Source organism: Pipistrellus hanaki (assembly GCF_964339955.1).
Source record: "Pipistrellus hanaki genome assembly, chromosome: 14".
Classification (NCBI taxonomy): Eukaryota; Metazoa; Chordata; class Mammalia; order Chiroptera; family Vespertilionidae; genus Pipistrellus; species Pipistrellus hanaki.
Genome location: NC_140516.1, coordinates 45,757,665 through 45,771,204, shown reverse-complemented (window position 1 = coordinate 45,771,204; position 13,540 = coordinate 45,757,665). Strand labels below are relative to the sequence as shown.

Sequence of the window (13,540 nt, the reverse complement as noted above, 5' to 3'; positions counted from 1 at the left end):
CACTTCCTGGCATTCTCCAGAAATCCTGCTGCAACAGCACGCAGGCCTTCAGACAGAACAGCCTCTCCTACTGTCTCCACGTTCCACCAAACGTCTATTTACCCTCATTAATTTTTTTTCTTCTCTCTTCTTTTTCCCCAACCTGAAACCATCAGCGATGAGTCAGAGAGCGATCATTAACTTTTACAGCTTCCACACACATCCACCTACTCACATTGGGGGAAAGAAGTATTGACTTGCAACATTGCCTGAGACCAAAATCCTGTAAGAAGGAGAAAAAAAAAAAAAAAGGGAAAAAATTGCTTCGAGAAAGTTATATCTATAGGTCTATGGGGGGATGATACACATCCGCTGTTTTTTTTTGTTTTTTTTTTTCTGCTTTGTGCTGCAATCTCTTGCAAAATAAAAAAAAAAAAAAGAAAGAAAGAAAAAAGAGATGAAGTTGAACTTTGGGGATGGTGATCGGCTTTTTCTGGGTTGATGTTTTGAGAAAAACTAGGTGATTTTCTTTACACATGAAAACAGAGTTCTTAAACTGCTTGGGGGCTGGAGGGGGAAGATATAAGGTGAAGCAACTTTTCTGAACACGTTTCTAGCCCACAGAAGCACCGGGCTCCCGGGCTGAGCTATGTTCCTCACACAGCATTTTCCCTGAAAAGTTGCTAGCTTCACCAACAACCCTCCTCCTCCGGTGATGCCCCCATCATTACTCCACTTAGCAGCCACGGCGCTGCAACTCGGCACCAATTCATTTGCATTAATGTGGGTTTCGCATGTCCTTCCCTGGATGTGCCACTGTGATTCGGGCTTCCCAAAACTGACAGGACAGTAACACGGTGCCTTTCTCTTTCACTTTCTAAAACAAACCAACGCCACCCCAAGACCCCCACGAACCCCCCTCCCGATTTTTTGAAGCATTTTGCTCATATATTTCGTGCATCCTAATTGGCCCACCACGCAGAAACCTAGTTATCTTCTCAGTAAATATTTATAGCCGTCCCTTCTTCCCCATTCATTCTGCATTTTTCTGGGAAGAATCTCACTGTAGCCTACATCTGCAATTCATTGACTTTACAATTTACCACATGTTGGGAAGGGAGAGGTCTCAGCTCCATTTGAATCACTACACAAATATGCAAGTGATTTATCGGTTTCAAACTGGAGGCTGCAGAGAGGAGGACTCCGCTTTTTCCTGAACATTACTACTCCTTCTGGCAGGCCATGAACAATTACAGTGCGTACTAATTAAGCTCCGTAAATGTGCTGTGCCCCGCTAATGCCTACCAGGCCTCAGATTTATTTTCATGATGCCAAACTTGAGTGAGCCATTTTAACTCCTTCGGAGCTGATCCCGCGAATACCCATCCCTTCCCCCTGTCCACCAAACCGTGTGTGTGTGTGTGGGGGGGGGGGGGGGGGGCTACTTCATGACAGGGGAGGGGGGAAAAAAAGAAAGAAAAAAGAATCAAGTCTAACGGGCTGAATTACCAAGCCAGAAATCAGATGTGCCTAAGGAAGGAAAAGCTATCCTGGGAAAACCTAGCACTGATAACCCGTTCAAAGATCCCACAGCCCCATCTTTGTAATGAGCTGTTAAGGGATGCATATCTGTCCCTGAGGGCTAGTAAGTTTCTGCATTCCATTGATTAGAAAATAAAACCTTTCGGCCCCGGTCTTTAAGTTGGGGTTGGATAGAGAGAAGGAACCGGCCGGAAATGAAGGGACCCACAGCCCTCCCTCCGCCGTTTCCCATACACCTCAGAACCCCATGTGGTCAGCTTGCAACACACACACACACACACACACACACACACACACACAGCAGCCCATTTTTTAAAAAAACAAACTAAAATCGGCAAAATGATTGGCCTTGGAGGCCTCACGCCGGGGTTTGGACCACCAACGCCCCGCCCCCAGATCATCACACAATAACTGATATGAAATCTGTGGCCAGATCCTGCCTGTGGGTGAGGAGTGGATTGGAACCCTTCTCAGCTGAGCCTGCGATCTAGTTTTATTCAACAGCAAGCACCCCTCCCCCACGGTCCTCCCACCTCTCCTGAGAAACTTCCAACCCGGTTTCCTCCAACCACTCATTCCCCCAGCCCAAATCTGTGCCCCATCTTCTCCTACCTGGCTAATCTCAGTCCGGCATCTATTCTGCCCCCCTGGGCAACATTTCTGTGCGCCTTTCCCAAATGCAGGGCTTTCCTTCCCATCCCCCCCAGAAACCTGGATTGTTCCTCATCTATGAATGTCCTTAAATGGACTCTCCTCTCGCTCTTTTTTTTTCCCCCCCTCGGGTTAACCAGTGCCCTATGCAATGGTGTGTATTTTCCCTTCCAGCTCAGTGGAACATCATATAAATTACAGAGCAGTTCTCCCCTATCCGGTTTCTGTAAGTATTCTGGGAAATAGGCACTATATCGGCAACACAGACTTTAAAAATAAAAAAAGAAGGGAGAACCCAGAAGGAACAAGATGCAAACACCTAGAGCAACTTTGCTTTCGAAAAAGGCATCTGTGCAGAGCCCCCAACCGATTACCCACGCCTGAAAGTGCGCTGTGTAAGTGTGTATAACAATAGCCTAGAGGAGAACTACAAGTCAGCTGCCGAGGGAGGGGGTGTCCGCCTCAGCCAGCTCAGATTGCAGGGGGGGGGGGAGAAGTAATGGGAGGGGGGAGGGCAGCATTGGCGATGGGCTTTCCCTCGCCCGCCCCCCACCCCCCATCTCATTGCTTATAATTAGTGAGAGAAATCTGAGCTACTGCCAATGTCTGCGGACCTTGCATATTATAAGGCCAACGTGGCGTCAAATATCTTAACATTCATAAGTGTTATGGGCTGTAAATAAAGCCTGTGGATTTATGACCCGGTGGCGCTTGCCAGCAAAGGACCGGGGCACATTTCTTTCAGCAGACCTGTCGAGGTGCAACGTTGCCTTTGGTTGTAAAATTAACCATTTCCTTCACAAATGTGCTCAATTAGAAGGCAGGGCTGAAGACTGACTCACAGGGTTGCCAATACTCCCAGAAGAAACTGGGGACCCCCCCCACACACCCCACATCACACCCCCCCGTGGGAAAATCAAAGCCTCCTCCAGAATCTGATTGACCCCCCACACACACACACACACACACACACACACTTTTCAAAACTTCTGTACTGTGTCACCTCGCAACAGTTACAAATGCGGTTCAAGATACTATCTAATTCCACTTACCAAGACTAAAAAGCTTACAACCTACTTCCTTGGAAAGTGCTTATTTATTTGGCAAGTCTATGGTTGTTGTTATTTAAAAAAAAAAAAGTAAATCACTCCTGGCCTGCAGTCTCATCCCTTCCCCCAATATGTAATGTCATCGACTTCCTGTGCAGGAGAGCGGCCTTTTGCTAAATCCAGGTTGTCTCCTGCTTAACTGCCAATAAACCAACTTCCACATAACTTCCAGACAGCTGGGGGAGAGGTCCCCGGGAGTTTTAGTCACGGTCCAGGAACACGCGCCCGCCCAAAAATCTGCAGCTGTCCTCTCTCTCCAGTGCATTTTTTTAAATGGGATTCGGGGGGGGGGGGGGGGGGAAGCCCTCTGGTGAAGCATCTGACAAAATGCAAAATCTTCTTAGGGGTACCTCCTGGCTGGCCCAGGGTGCTGGTGAGAGGGAAGGGGCACCAGGATGGCCCAGCACAGACCTCCAGGCAGGTCCTGCAGGCACACGGGCACCTCGTGGGATGGAGAGGGGCATGCAAAACCTGGACAGACGTGGGCTGTCCCCTTTCAAGGCACAGACGCTGGTGCAACTATTAAAAATGCGCCTTTCCTAAAGCAAGTATTTTTATTTTTTTTTACACTGCTCACAGAAACAGCCTTCTTGATCTGCCAGCACTCGGACACCTTCCTGAGACTTTTTCACAGCTTGCTAAGAAACAGAGAGCTGACCAGCTTCCAGCGGGCACTCCAAGAGAAATCCGTATCAGAAAAAATGCAAATCAACGTGCAAAAAACTCCTCGGCAAAGCGCGGGACTGTCTGCCCCTAAATCTTTTCCCCGTCAGATAGGGGGCATCCGTGAAAGCTACTTCCCTGGAGCCATCAAAAGTTTCCAAAAACACTTCTTCCCCAGAAGCCCTTTAGGCTCCCGGCTGCTTTAAGAGTTTTGTGGCTGGGGTCTCAGAAAGCTTTACATTCAACCGACCGGCGAACGCGCTGGCATATTAAATTTATAATCATGAAAATATGACTTACTGGGTGAGTGTTGAACCCATAATCCATACTGCAGACATTAAACCCCAACCTATAAAGATTAGCGCGGAATTAATACTGTGGGCAAGTCAGACTGAAACCTAAACATGTCCCCCCATAAATATCTCGGGGAAGGAGATGAAAAACAATTAGCATACATACCAAAGGAGGGCAAGACCACCTGTTCTTTTTCAGGGGTGATAAGCATTTTATTGTTCTCTATTTAAAATGTAATGACCTGTGTAATTACAGTAATATTGCATTGTTATGGAGGGCCCCCCCCCCCCCGGAATGTCACACTCTGAAAAGTGTTGTCAAAACAAAAGGGGATGCAGGTGGGGGGTGAGAGGACGGCGGGGGAAGGACCGCCATTAACCCTTCCCACTCCCGCGTCTGGCTCTTTTGTAGGAGAGAGGATTATGTTGTTTGGATGAGGAGAAAACATCCATTTTTCCACCGGGCTCCATACAGCCCCTGTGAATAGGCCCCTCTTGGCTCCCTAGAAATGCCCGATTCCAAGTTCAAAAATGACTTCAAGATGCTGCTTATTTATTTGTGCAAACCTAGTAGTAGCAAACGACTCGGTGGAAAAGCAAATAACCTCTCCGGTAAAAGATGCAAGAAGAAGTCTGACCATCGAAAAGCAATCTCAAACCGAACTGGGATTCCGACCACACCGGATCCCCACTTCTGGCTTGGCAGGAGGGGAAAAAGGAAGGCAACCCTACTTTTTCCCTATCAACTTTAATATGGTGACAGCCGTCTTATCTGTAACAGACAAATGTTACCACAATCCTAATATTTGCAATCCTATCACTTCCCATCTACTTAGCTGGACCTCTCTCCTCTGACTGTTTTTGTTTTCCAATCTGTCTCTTAAAAAGCTGTTCCCAAGACCGTGTCAGAGACTACATGAATGGCATGCAGAAATCTCTGTGTCATTGGAAAATTAAAATTATTACTATCAAGCGTTATGGCGTCTCCAGCCATGAAAGCATTATTCTTGAGATAATGTGGTATTCATCCTACATAGATTCAATGATACTCCTTAATTCTTTACCTTCTCAGATAGAAAAGCAGAAATCAGGGATGGAAAGAGTTGGATTTTTAAAGGGATGCAGCTGCTTTGCAGGTATACCTGACAGGCAACAGAAAACGGAGCAAAAACACCCCCGCCAGGGAGGGTCGGATATGAATGAAGCACACAGCTAATTTGTCTTTACACCTTGCCCTCCCAAACACCCTCTAGGAAGCACTAAGCACTGCGGATAGGCATGAAAAGACGGCTGTCTCGCCTATAGATGCCTCCGGCAGCTGTATCAAATCTGGAATTGCAAGCTGGCCCCTCTGACGGGAGACGTCAGGAGTGACACACAACAGCCTCTCGTCCTCATTTCCATGGCTCTGCTAACCGGCCTAAATAAATAACTTTTTTAATTTTGGAGCGCAAAAATCCAACCCGGGGAACAGACAGACAGGAAGGCGGAAGGGGCAGTGCACACACAAAGGTGCCAGTGGGTGTTTGCCATGCAAATGCGGCAAACTGCCTACTGAGTTCAGAACTGCCTCCTCCTCCTCGGACCCGATCTGATGTCACCGCACACGGCCACCCGCTAGGTCCACGAGGAACAGAACCAGACTCTGTCTATTCCTATAACGCCCACCAAGGGGGCCGGCGGCTCGGGGGCCTTCCCTCGCGCGCCAGGAAATCCCTTCTTTGCCTCCAATGATTTTTCCCTGTTTCCCCGAATGACAGCCCAACGCCACTGCTCAAGTTTTCGGAGGAGATAGGATGGCGGCACGGCCAAGCCGTCACAGGCTGGGAGTTTGCAGAGAGAGTCAAGCAAGCCAGCAAGACGGCCACCCGGGCTCAACATTCAGATGGCCGAGTGGGTTTTTAAATAATACCACGGAGGGGGAGGGGAGGAAGACATTCTCCTGGTTACTTTGGAATGTTGCTCGGTCGGGTTAGTGAGTACACAAACCATCCGATTCGGAGCAGAAAGCTCTTGCCCTCGAGCTCCGGAGGAAAAAAAAAAAAAAAAAAATACAACGAAGCCGGGCTGTGCTTCCCCCACCCCATGGCCGGGTCCCCGCAGCCTGAAGGCGCTGGCCGTGCAGGGAGAGGTCAGCGGATGCATAAGCCTGGGCGCAGGGGAGGGGGGATAATTGTTTCTCTTTCCTAGCCATACAGAAATGACCGCTCTAGCATGCCCTTGCCATTTTTTTTTTTTTTTTTTTTTTGCCAGGGCCCAAGAAACAAGCCCAACCTGATGGTTAATATTTTAATGCTTAAAAACACTTGTAGATCTGATCGACTCTCCGTCCGCCAAGCCCTAGGGTCATGAGCATCGAACCCATGCCTGTTCAACAGCGGGTGCAGTATTTCACCCAGCTATCTCCAGTTCCCGAGAGAAGAAAAAACAAGTGTGTGTGTGTGTGTGTGTGTGTGTGTGTGTGTGTGTGTGAACAAGGGGTCGTGGATCAGGGGGGACCAAACCAGAGAAGGTGCAGATGACAATTCCGGTAAAAACCCGGCACAAATGGCTCCAGGCTGCGGCTAGAGGTTCTTCCATCCCGGCTTCTTAGCGGATGGGGGGGGAGGGAGTTCAGGGCAAGGGCAGGGGGCAGAGGCCAGTCCGGGAAGGGGGTGAGCCATAGTTAGGAACCAATGTCAGCGCTGGGCAGCACAGCCTGCGGGAAGCGGCCAGGAGCCTGGCACCCCGAGCCGCTTGCAGGGCCTCCCAAGTTGGGAAGCCCACGATCAGCAAGTCCCCTCCCTGGAAAGAGGCGCCCTTGGCTTTCCCCTCTGCACCTTGGGCCCGCGCACCCCGCTGTCCGCCTCCCCTTCCCCTGGGGCTCCCTGAGCTGGGAGGCGCAGACCCCGCGCTGGCCCTCTAGGCTCCAAGGCACCAACATTCCCTAGAAACACGCCTCCAGCCCGCTCGGAGGAGGCGGCCATCCCGCCTGCCCACAACCCCAGAACCCGGCCGCAGGGGCCTCCCAGCCCCGCGCAGGCCGGGGAGGGGCAGCCCGCGCGCGGCCAGGGCGCCGGGGAGCCGAGCCCGCCAAGGCGCCCTGGGCGCGGGCGGCCCTGCGGGGCGGCCCAACCACAGCAAGCCCGGAGGCCCCAAGTTTGCAGCGGGGCCGGTCTGGCCAGCGTGACCTCCCAGGGCACAGGGGGAGGAGGGCTGGGGGCCGGCGATCGGCACTAGAAAGCTAAACAAATAACCGAGAAAGCGGGGCGCTTCTCCGCGGCCTCGGGCTCCGCGCGCGCTCCGACCCCCGGAGGCCAGGCCCCCCTCCGGCCCGCGCGCCCCCGGGGCCCCGGCCGCGGCAGCCAAGGGGTTAACCAGGGAAAGCCCGAGACGCCGAGAGAGAGAGAGAGAGAGAGAGAGAGAGAGAGAGAGAGAGAGAGAGAGAAGAAAGAGCCACACAGTCATCTTCCCAGGGCGCAGAAACAAACACCGCCGAAGTGAGGGAGGGAGGGGGCAGCCTTCGGGGCGCACAAAATAAAGCTTCTCTTATTTTTTTTTTCTCCTCCCCTCCCCAACAAAAGCCCTGCTCGGACACAGAGAGAGGTCTCCACTAACCCCACACACACACACACACACACACACGACATCACGAGGCAGCAAACTGAAAGCAAGAACATGGCGAAGTGCAAACAAAAATCCAGTCCACAAAAGGCAGAAAAGTTTGGAGAGTTTTCGGGCGGCCTGGGCCGCGGGCGGGGGAGGGGCGGCGGGGAGGGGAGGAGGCGGGCGGGGGAGGGCAGGGAGCGGAGGGGAGGGGAGGGAGGGAGGAGGGGAGCGAGGGGAGGAGGGGGCCGGGGAGAGGCCGCGTGCGGGGCGGGCGGGGGCCGGGCGCGGAGGCACTTACGGTTCGGGCGGTGGGCGAGAGCGATCCGTTGGGGAGGTAGGGGCTCGTCAGGTCGGGGATCATGATGAAGGGGTAGCCGGGGTACGGTGGCCCCTTAAAGAGCCCTCCATCTTGCCTCTTGGCCGCTAACATGGCGGGGCGGCGGCGGAGCGGGGGAGAGAGCGGGAGAGGAGAAACTTTTTAGCCGGCGGCCCCGGCGGCCGTGCGCCCCGGCCGGGCGGGCGCGGAGCCGGGCCGAGCGGGGGCGCGGGCCCCGGGCGCGCGGGGGGCGGCGGGCCCGGGGGTGAGGGGGGTTAGGGCACATCGGGGCGCGCGGGGCGCACTCACCTTCTTCCAAACTTTCCCGGGATTTATCTCGGAAACTTTCGGAGCGAGGCGGAGGCCGTCTTTCCGCCTTCCCGGAGGGATGGAGGTGGGGAGGGCGAGGGGCAAACGCCACGCAGAAGAGGGGGAGCAGGGTGGGGGGGAGAAAGATCCAGCAGGGTGGGAGGTTCGGGGGTAGGTGGGGGGGGGGGGAAGAGAGAGAAAAACAGGGTTACAAGTTTTCGCCATGGTGGCCCGGCACGCACACGCCGCCCGCCCGCCTGCCTGCCCGCCCGCCCGGCCCCGCGATCGGCGCCCCGATTTCTCTCCCCCGGCCCCCGATTTCTCTTCTCTCCTGGAAATCAACGTTTGCCAAACCCAGGAAATAGGTTTTAAAACACCCCCACCAAGCCCGAGGGGGGCTTTCTCCTACCTCGGAATCGGAGGAGCTGTTTTGATTCGTTTCTGATTCATTGACGAGGGACGACTTGACATCGGCCAGGTCCCGCTCCGCCGAGGAGTTCTCCGAGCTCTTCTCCTCCTGCTCGCCCTCGTCTTTGAAGGAGATCAGCTCGTCGTTGGCGCCTAGGTCATCTCCTCCACCGCCGTTCAACTGCGGCATGTTTTTTTTCCTTCACCCACCGGCAGCAATTTTGGAAGAAAAAATGAACGAGGAAGAAAAGCAAAAAAAAAAAAAAAAAATACCCCCCAAAAAAAAGTTTTGTTTCCCCCTGCTCCGAAAAAAAAAATAACTGCAAGAGGAAAAAAAAAAAAAAAAAGACGAGTCCAAGGTGAACTTTTTTTTTTTTCTTTCAGCTTTGGGGTCTTTTTTCTCTCCTGGGGAGGGGAAAAGAGGGAGGAGGGGAGGGGAGGAAGGGGTAGGGGGGGAGAGATCTTCTGCACGCGTGAGTTGGGGTTTCTTTTTTTCCTCGCGTTCCCAAGGATCCGATCAATGTGCAAAAAAAAAAAAAAAAAAAAAAAAAGAATAAATAAAAAAGGGGGGGGGTAAGAAGAAAAAAACACCACCACCACCACCAACAAACAACAAGAAGTCAGATATAAAAAAGCGCAAAAAGGGGGGGGGGCCGAAAGCCGAAGATACAGGAGGAGCTCGTGCCGCTCGAATTTGAGTGAGTTGAAGTTAGACTGAGAGCTTTTCAGTTCAAAGGCGGCGCTGATTGACAGATAGAAAAAGGGGATCGAAATCCGGAGGAACGGAGTAGTCTGGGAGCGGAGATTATTGACAGGGCGAGAGGAACACACTCGCTTAATGAGATGCCGGGGGGCGGGGCCGCGCTGGTGACGTGTGCATAAATAAACAGCCGGTGGGCGGGGCGGGGGCGGCCAACAATGATCCTTTCGGGCGCCGGGAGCGGGAGGGGGGGAGGGAGGGGGGAGGGAGGAGTGCGGGGAGGGGAGGGAGGGGGAGAGGCCTGCGCTGAGTGTGCGACCCCGGGAGCCCGGGCGAGGGGACGGACGGACGGGGGGACTCGCTCCGGTTTAGGGGGGTGGCCTCGGAATGACAATGCGGAGTGGGAGAGGAGGGGAAAGGGGTGGCGACCAAGTCAGGAATCCGAGCCCTAGGAAGGCGGAAGGAAAGCCCACTTGGTTGGGGGGGGGGGAGGGGGCAGGGGCGGGGATGGGGAGAGAGGCCCAGCAAACAGTGCAGTTTTAAGAAATACTATAGAAATAAAGTCTTCCAGAGAGAGGGGAAAGGAGGGGGGGTGGTGGTAAGGAAGGGGTGCATGGGTGGGGGTGTGAGGGGTGCTCAGGGGGTGAATCCCGCAGTTGAGATCAGCCACCCTGGGGCAGGGTGTGAACCGAAGTGGCCAAAAGAGAAAGATCCAGCCCTCCACTTTCGGCGGGCTTGGGGAAGTGGAGGGCTGGGCAGAGTTCCTGGTCATTGCAGTGAAAGAAACTATTAACCCGCGAGGTCTTCCCTCCCTTTTTTTGTTTGGTTTTTTTGTTTGTTTGTTTGTTTATTAACAGGGAATCGGTTCATGAAACGTTGTCTCCCTAGAACAAATATGCCAAGATGACTTTTTATCCAAAAAAATAAATCCAAATCTGTAGTGTTTGTTAGGGACATTAAAAATATCTTTTAAGGAAAAAAAAATACATGATTCTGTAGTGTTGGTTGGGTGTGTGTGTGTGTGTGTGTTTAACTGACGTCGGAGTTGGTAGGAAATGAGCTAGGATTCAAAGTCCTTTCTGACTTTGGAGGTGAAAAGTTTGGGCGTTAACACCACCAGGGAAAATAAAACTGAAAGTTCACCAAGCCCTGGGATCAGAGGTGCTGGAGTCTTCCTCCAAGGGGGTCTGAAATGAAATCCCGGAAAGACTGCCCAAATAATCAAGATGTAGATGGCTCTGGCAGGAAATTGCTAACCAAGTTGATGCTGGAAGACCTCAGGGAGGAGATGGAAAACCTGGGGTTTGAAGCAGGCGTTTTTTGTTGACTTTTAGGCACTCTCCTGGGAAGCAGATTGATTTGCTACAAAATGGGAACAGAATTATGTTTAAAGGGGGAACAGCCAGGCCTCCAAAACAGTGTTCCTGGGTGATGAAACAAGAACACTCATTTTCTTGCAAATAGCCAATGAGAAGTGGGCTAGGAACTCCAACATGAAAAGGGGACAAAAAGAATGGAGGGGAGGGGAAGAGAAGAAATCAGTAGGAATTAGCAAATTGTTAGAAATAGTGTTGGTCTAGAGTCCGTGATGCATTAAATTATCCCACCCATCCCTAAAAAAATAAAAGTAAATAAAAATCTCGCCCTGGCTGGTTTGGCTCAGTGGATAGAGCATCGGCCTGCGGACTTAAGGGTCCCAGGTTCGATTCCAGTCAAGGAAGGGCATATGCCCAAATTGGGGGCATGCAGGAAGCAGCTGATCAGAGATTATCATCCTTGTTGTTTCTATCTCTCTCTTCCTCTCCCTTCCTCTCTGAAATCAATAAATACAATTAAAAATCTCACTTGCTTTTCAAGCCAGCCCATCAGCACCTAAGATTTCCAAAAGAAAAGCAGATTTACCATGTAATATTTAGAGAGTTTGGGGTTTCAGCCAAACTGTTTTATAAGCTAAAGGTCTCAGAAAGAAAGACTACTAAAAATAATGATAGCAAGACTGACAAGGCCCATGCATTCCCCTGCAATGGAAAAAAATCCACAACCACATTTGCACACTAAACAGTAAGGGATGCAGGCAAAATAAAGACGTGGTGGGAGGAGGGGGGAGGGCTGGAATCACTGTAACTCCCAACTTTAATATTAATCAGGAAAATCAGAAGTGGAGTGAGAAGAAGCCTGAAGAGAAGCAGAACAAATGTGTACATTTAATCAGGCAGGATTGAATAGGGTACAAAGCACAGGACTAATTAGTCTCAGCAGGTAGGACTAACCTTCAGACTTCATAAATAAATAAGGCGGGCACCGTTTCTAAGAGGGAGAGTGGAGACAGAAAGGGGATTATTTCAAGACACCAAGTAAAAACATGAAGAATGAAATGCTTCACTGTTAAGTCCATGTACAAATGGATTTAACAGTTTCCTTTTTTTTCTTTAGGTCTTTTCACTTGCTTGCCTGTAGGTTTATACATCCAGCGAATGGCCGGTGGCTTTTCACACTTTGCTAATTGTCACCTGTACACTGAGTGTGCCCAAGTCTGTGTACAGCCTAGACTTTCCGAAGGCCCGGTTTAAGGGCTTATTTACTTTAACTGGGACACATTTATAGTAACTCGATTTTATGGCAATTTCTCTCTCCTGGGTGGTGGCATTTTGTTTTTTTCATCTAACCCCGATCTGAATGTAGTGGGATAATGAGGCCTTCTATATCCTTTATAGAGGACTACCTGGATAATAAACAGACTGACTGGAAATGTTAAAGAGTGTACTTATTGTTTTGAATGTCCTGGCCTGCATTTTTATCATATGTAAATATGATGGCTTTCTTCTGATGATCAGTAGCCTCATACATTTTGGCATATCCTTATATTTCTCATGCAAAGGAAACCCTTGAATCTTTCTTTAAATCTCTGACTTAATCAAGCAATTAAAAGTTATTTCATGATAGCACACGTGCCACTTTTAATTTCCTTGCCTGGTGCCATAAAAAGGCTTGGGAAGACCAGCCAGGCTCTCAGACGGTCAGTAATCCCAGAGTCTCCTAAAGAGCTTTGGATGATGTCAGGATAGGGGTGAGGGAAGGAGTTGGGCAGGGAACTGCAATTAGCAGAAAGTAAGGTCACATAATATATATATTTAAATATTTTTTATTGATTTTTTACAGAGAGGAAGAGAGAGGGATAGAGAGTTAGAAACATTGATGAGAGAGAATCATCAGTCAGCTGCCTCTTGCACAACCCCCACTGGGGATGTGCCCACAACCAAGGTACATGCCCTTGACCGGAATCAAACCTGGGACCTTTCAGTCCACAAGCTGACGCTCTATCCATTGAGCCAAACGGATTTCAGCCATAATATATATATTTTTTTTAATTAAAAAGTCAAGTTAGGCCCACAAAATGGACATGTGATTTATAGAGTTGGTGTAAACTTTTAAAGAACAGTTACCGTGTGTCCAGGCTGAGGCAATTCAGCACCTCTTTCCTAGTTTAAACCAACTTCTCTCTCTAGACTCCTGGTCTATAGCAGGGATTCTGAAAGCAGAGAGGAAACTAGACCAGTTCTGACTTGAACTCGAATTAAGGGATTTTGCCATCTTGGTGTATACACATCCGGGGAGATGCTGTGGCCTCCTCCTTCAGAGGCTGTGCAGGAACCAGCCCAGGGCCTGAACTCCAGGTAGACTGTCCCTTAGGTTCCCTTTCTTCTCTGGCTCCTCATCCGCAGCTTCTTCACTTCTCTTTTCACTGCTCCCTTCAGCCATCCTCAATTAAATATTGGTGGACAGCCGAAACCGGTTTGGCTCAGCGGTAGAGCGTCGGTCTGCGGACTGAAAGGTCCCAGGTTCGATTCCGGCCAAAGGCATGTACATTGGTTGCGGGCACATCCCCTGTAGGGGGTGTGCAAGAGGCAGCTGGTCGATGTTTCTCTCTCATCAGTGTTTCTAGCTCTCTCTCTCCCTTCCTCTCTGTAAGAAAATCAATAAA

The 13,540-nt window shown here is 50.8% G+C and overlaps 1 protein-coding gene across 1 annotated transcript in view; it reads right to left on the bottom strand.

Moving 5' to 3' along the window:
- The window catches only part of TCF7L2 (transcription factor 7 like 2), a 194,732-nt gene extending 185,578 nt beyond the window's left edge, over window positions 1–9,154 (bottom strand). The window contains 4 exon segments of the mRNA XM_084903412.1: window positions 8,124–8,285; window positions 8,288–8,367; window positions 8,370–8,517; window positions 8,860–9,154. Of these exon segments, the coding sequence (XP_084759538.1) occupies window positions 8,124–8,285; window positions 8,288–8,367; window positions 8,370–8,517; window positions 8,860–9,048 (579 nt within the window). The 5' untranslated portion in view covers window positions 9,049–9,154.
- Between the last annotated feature and the right edge of the window lie 4,386 nt (window positions 9,155–13,540).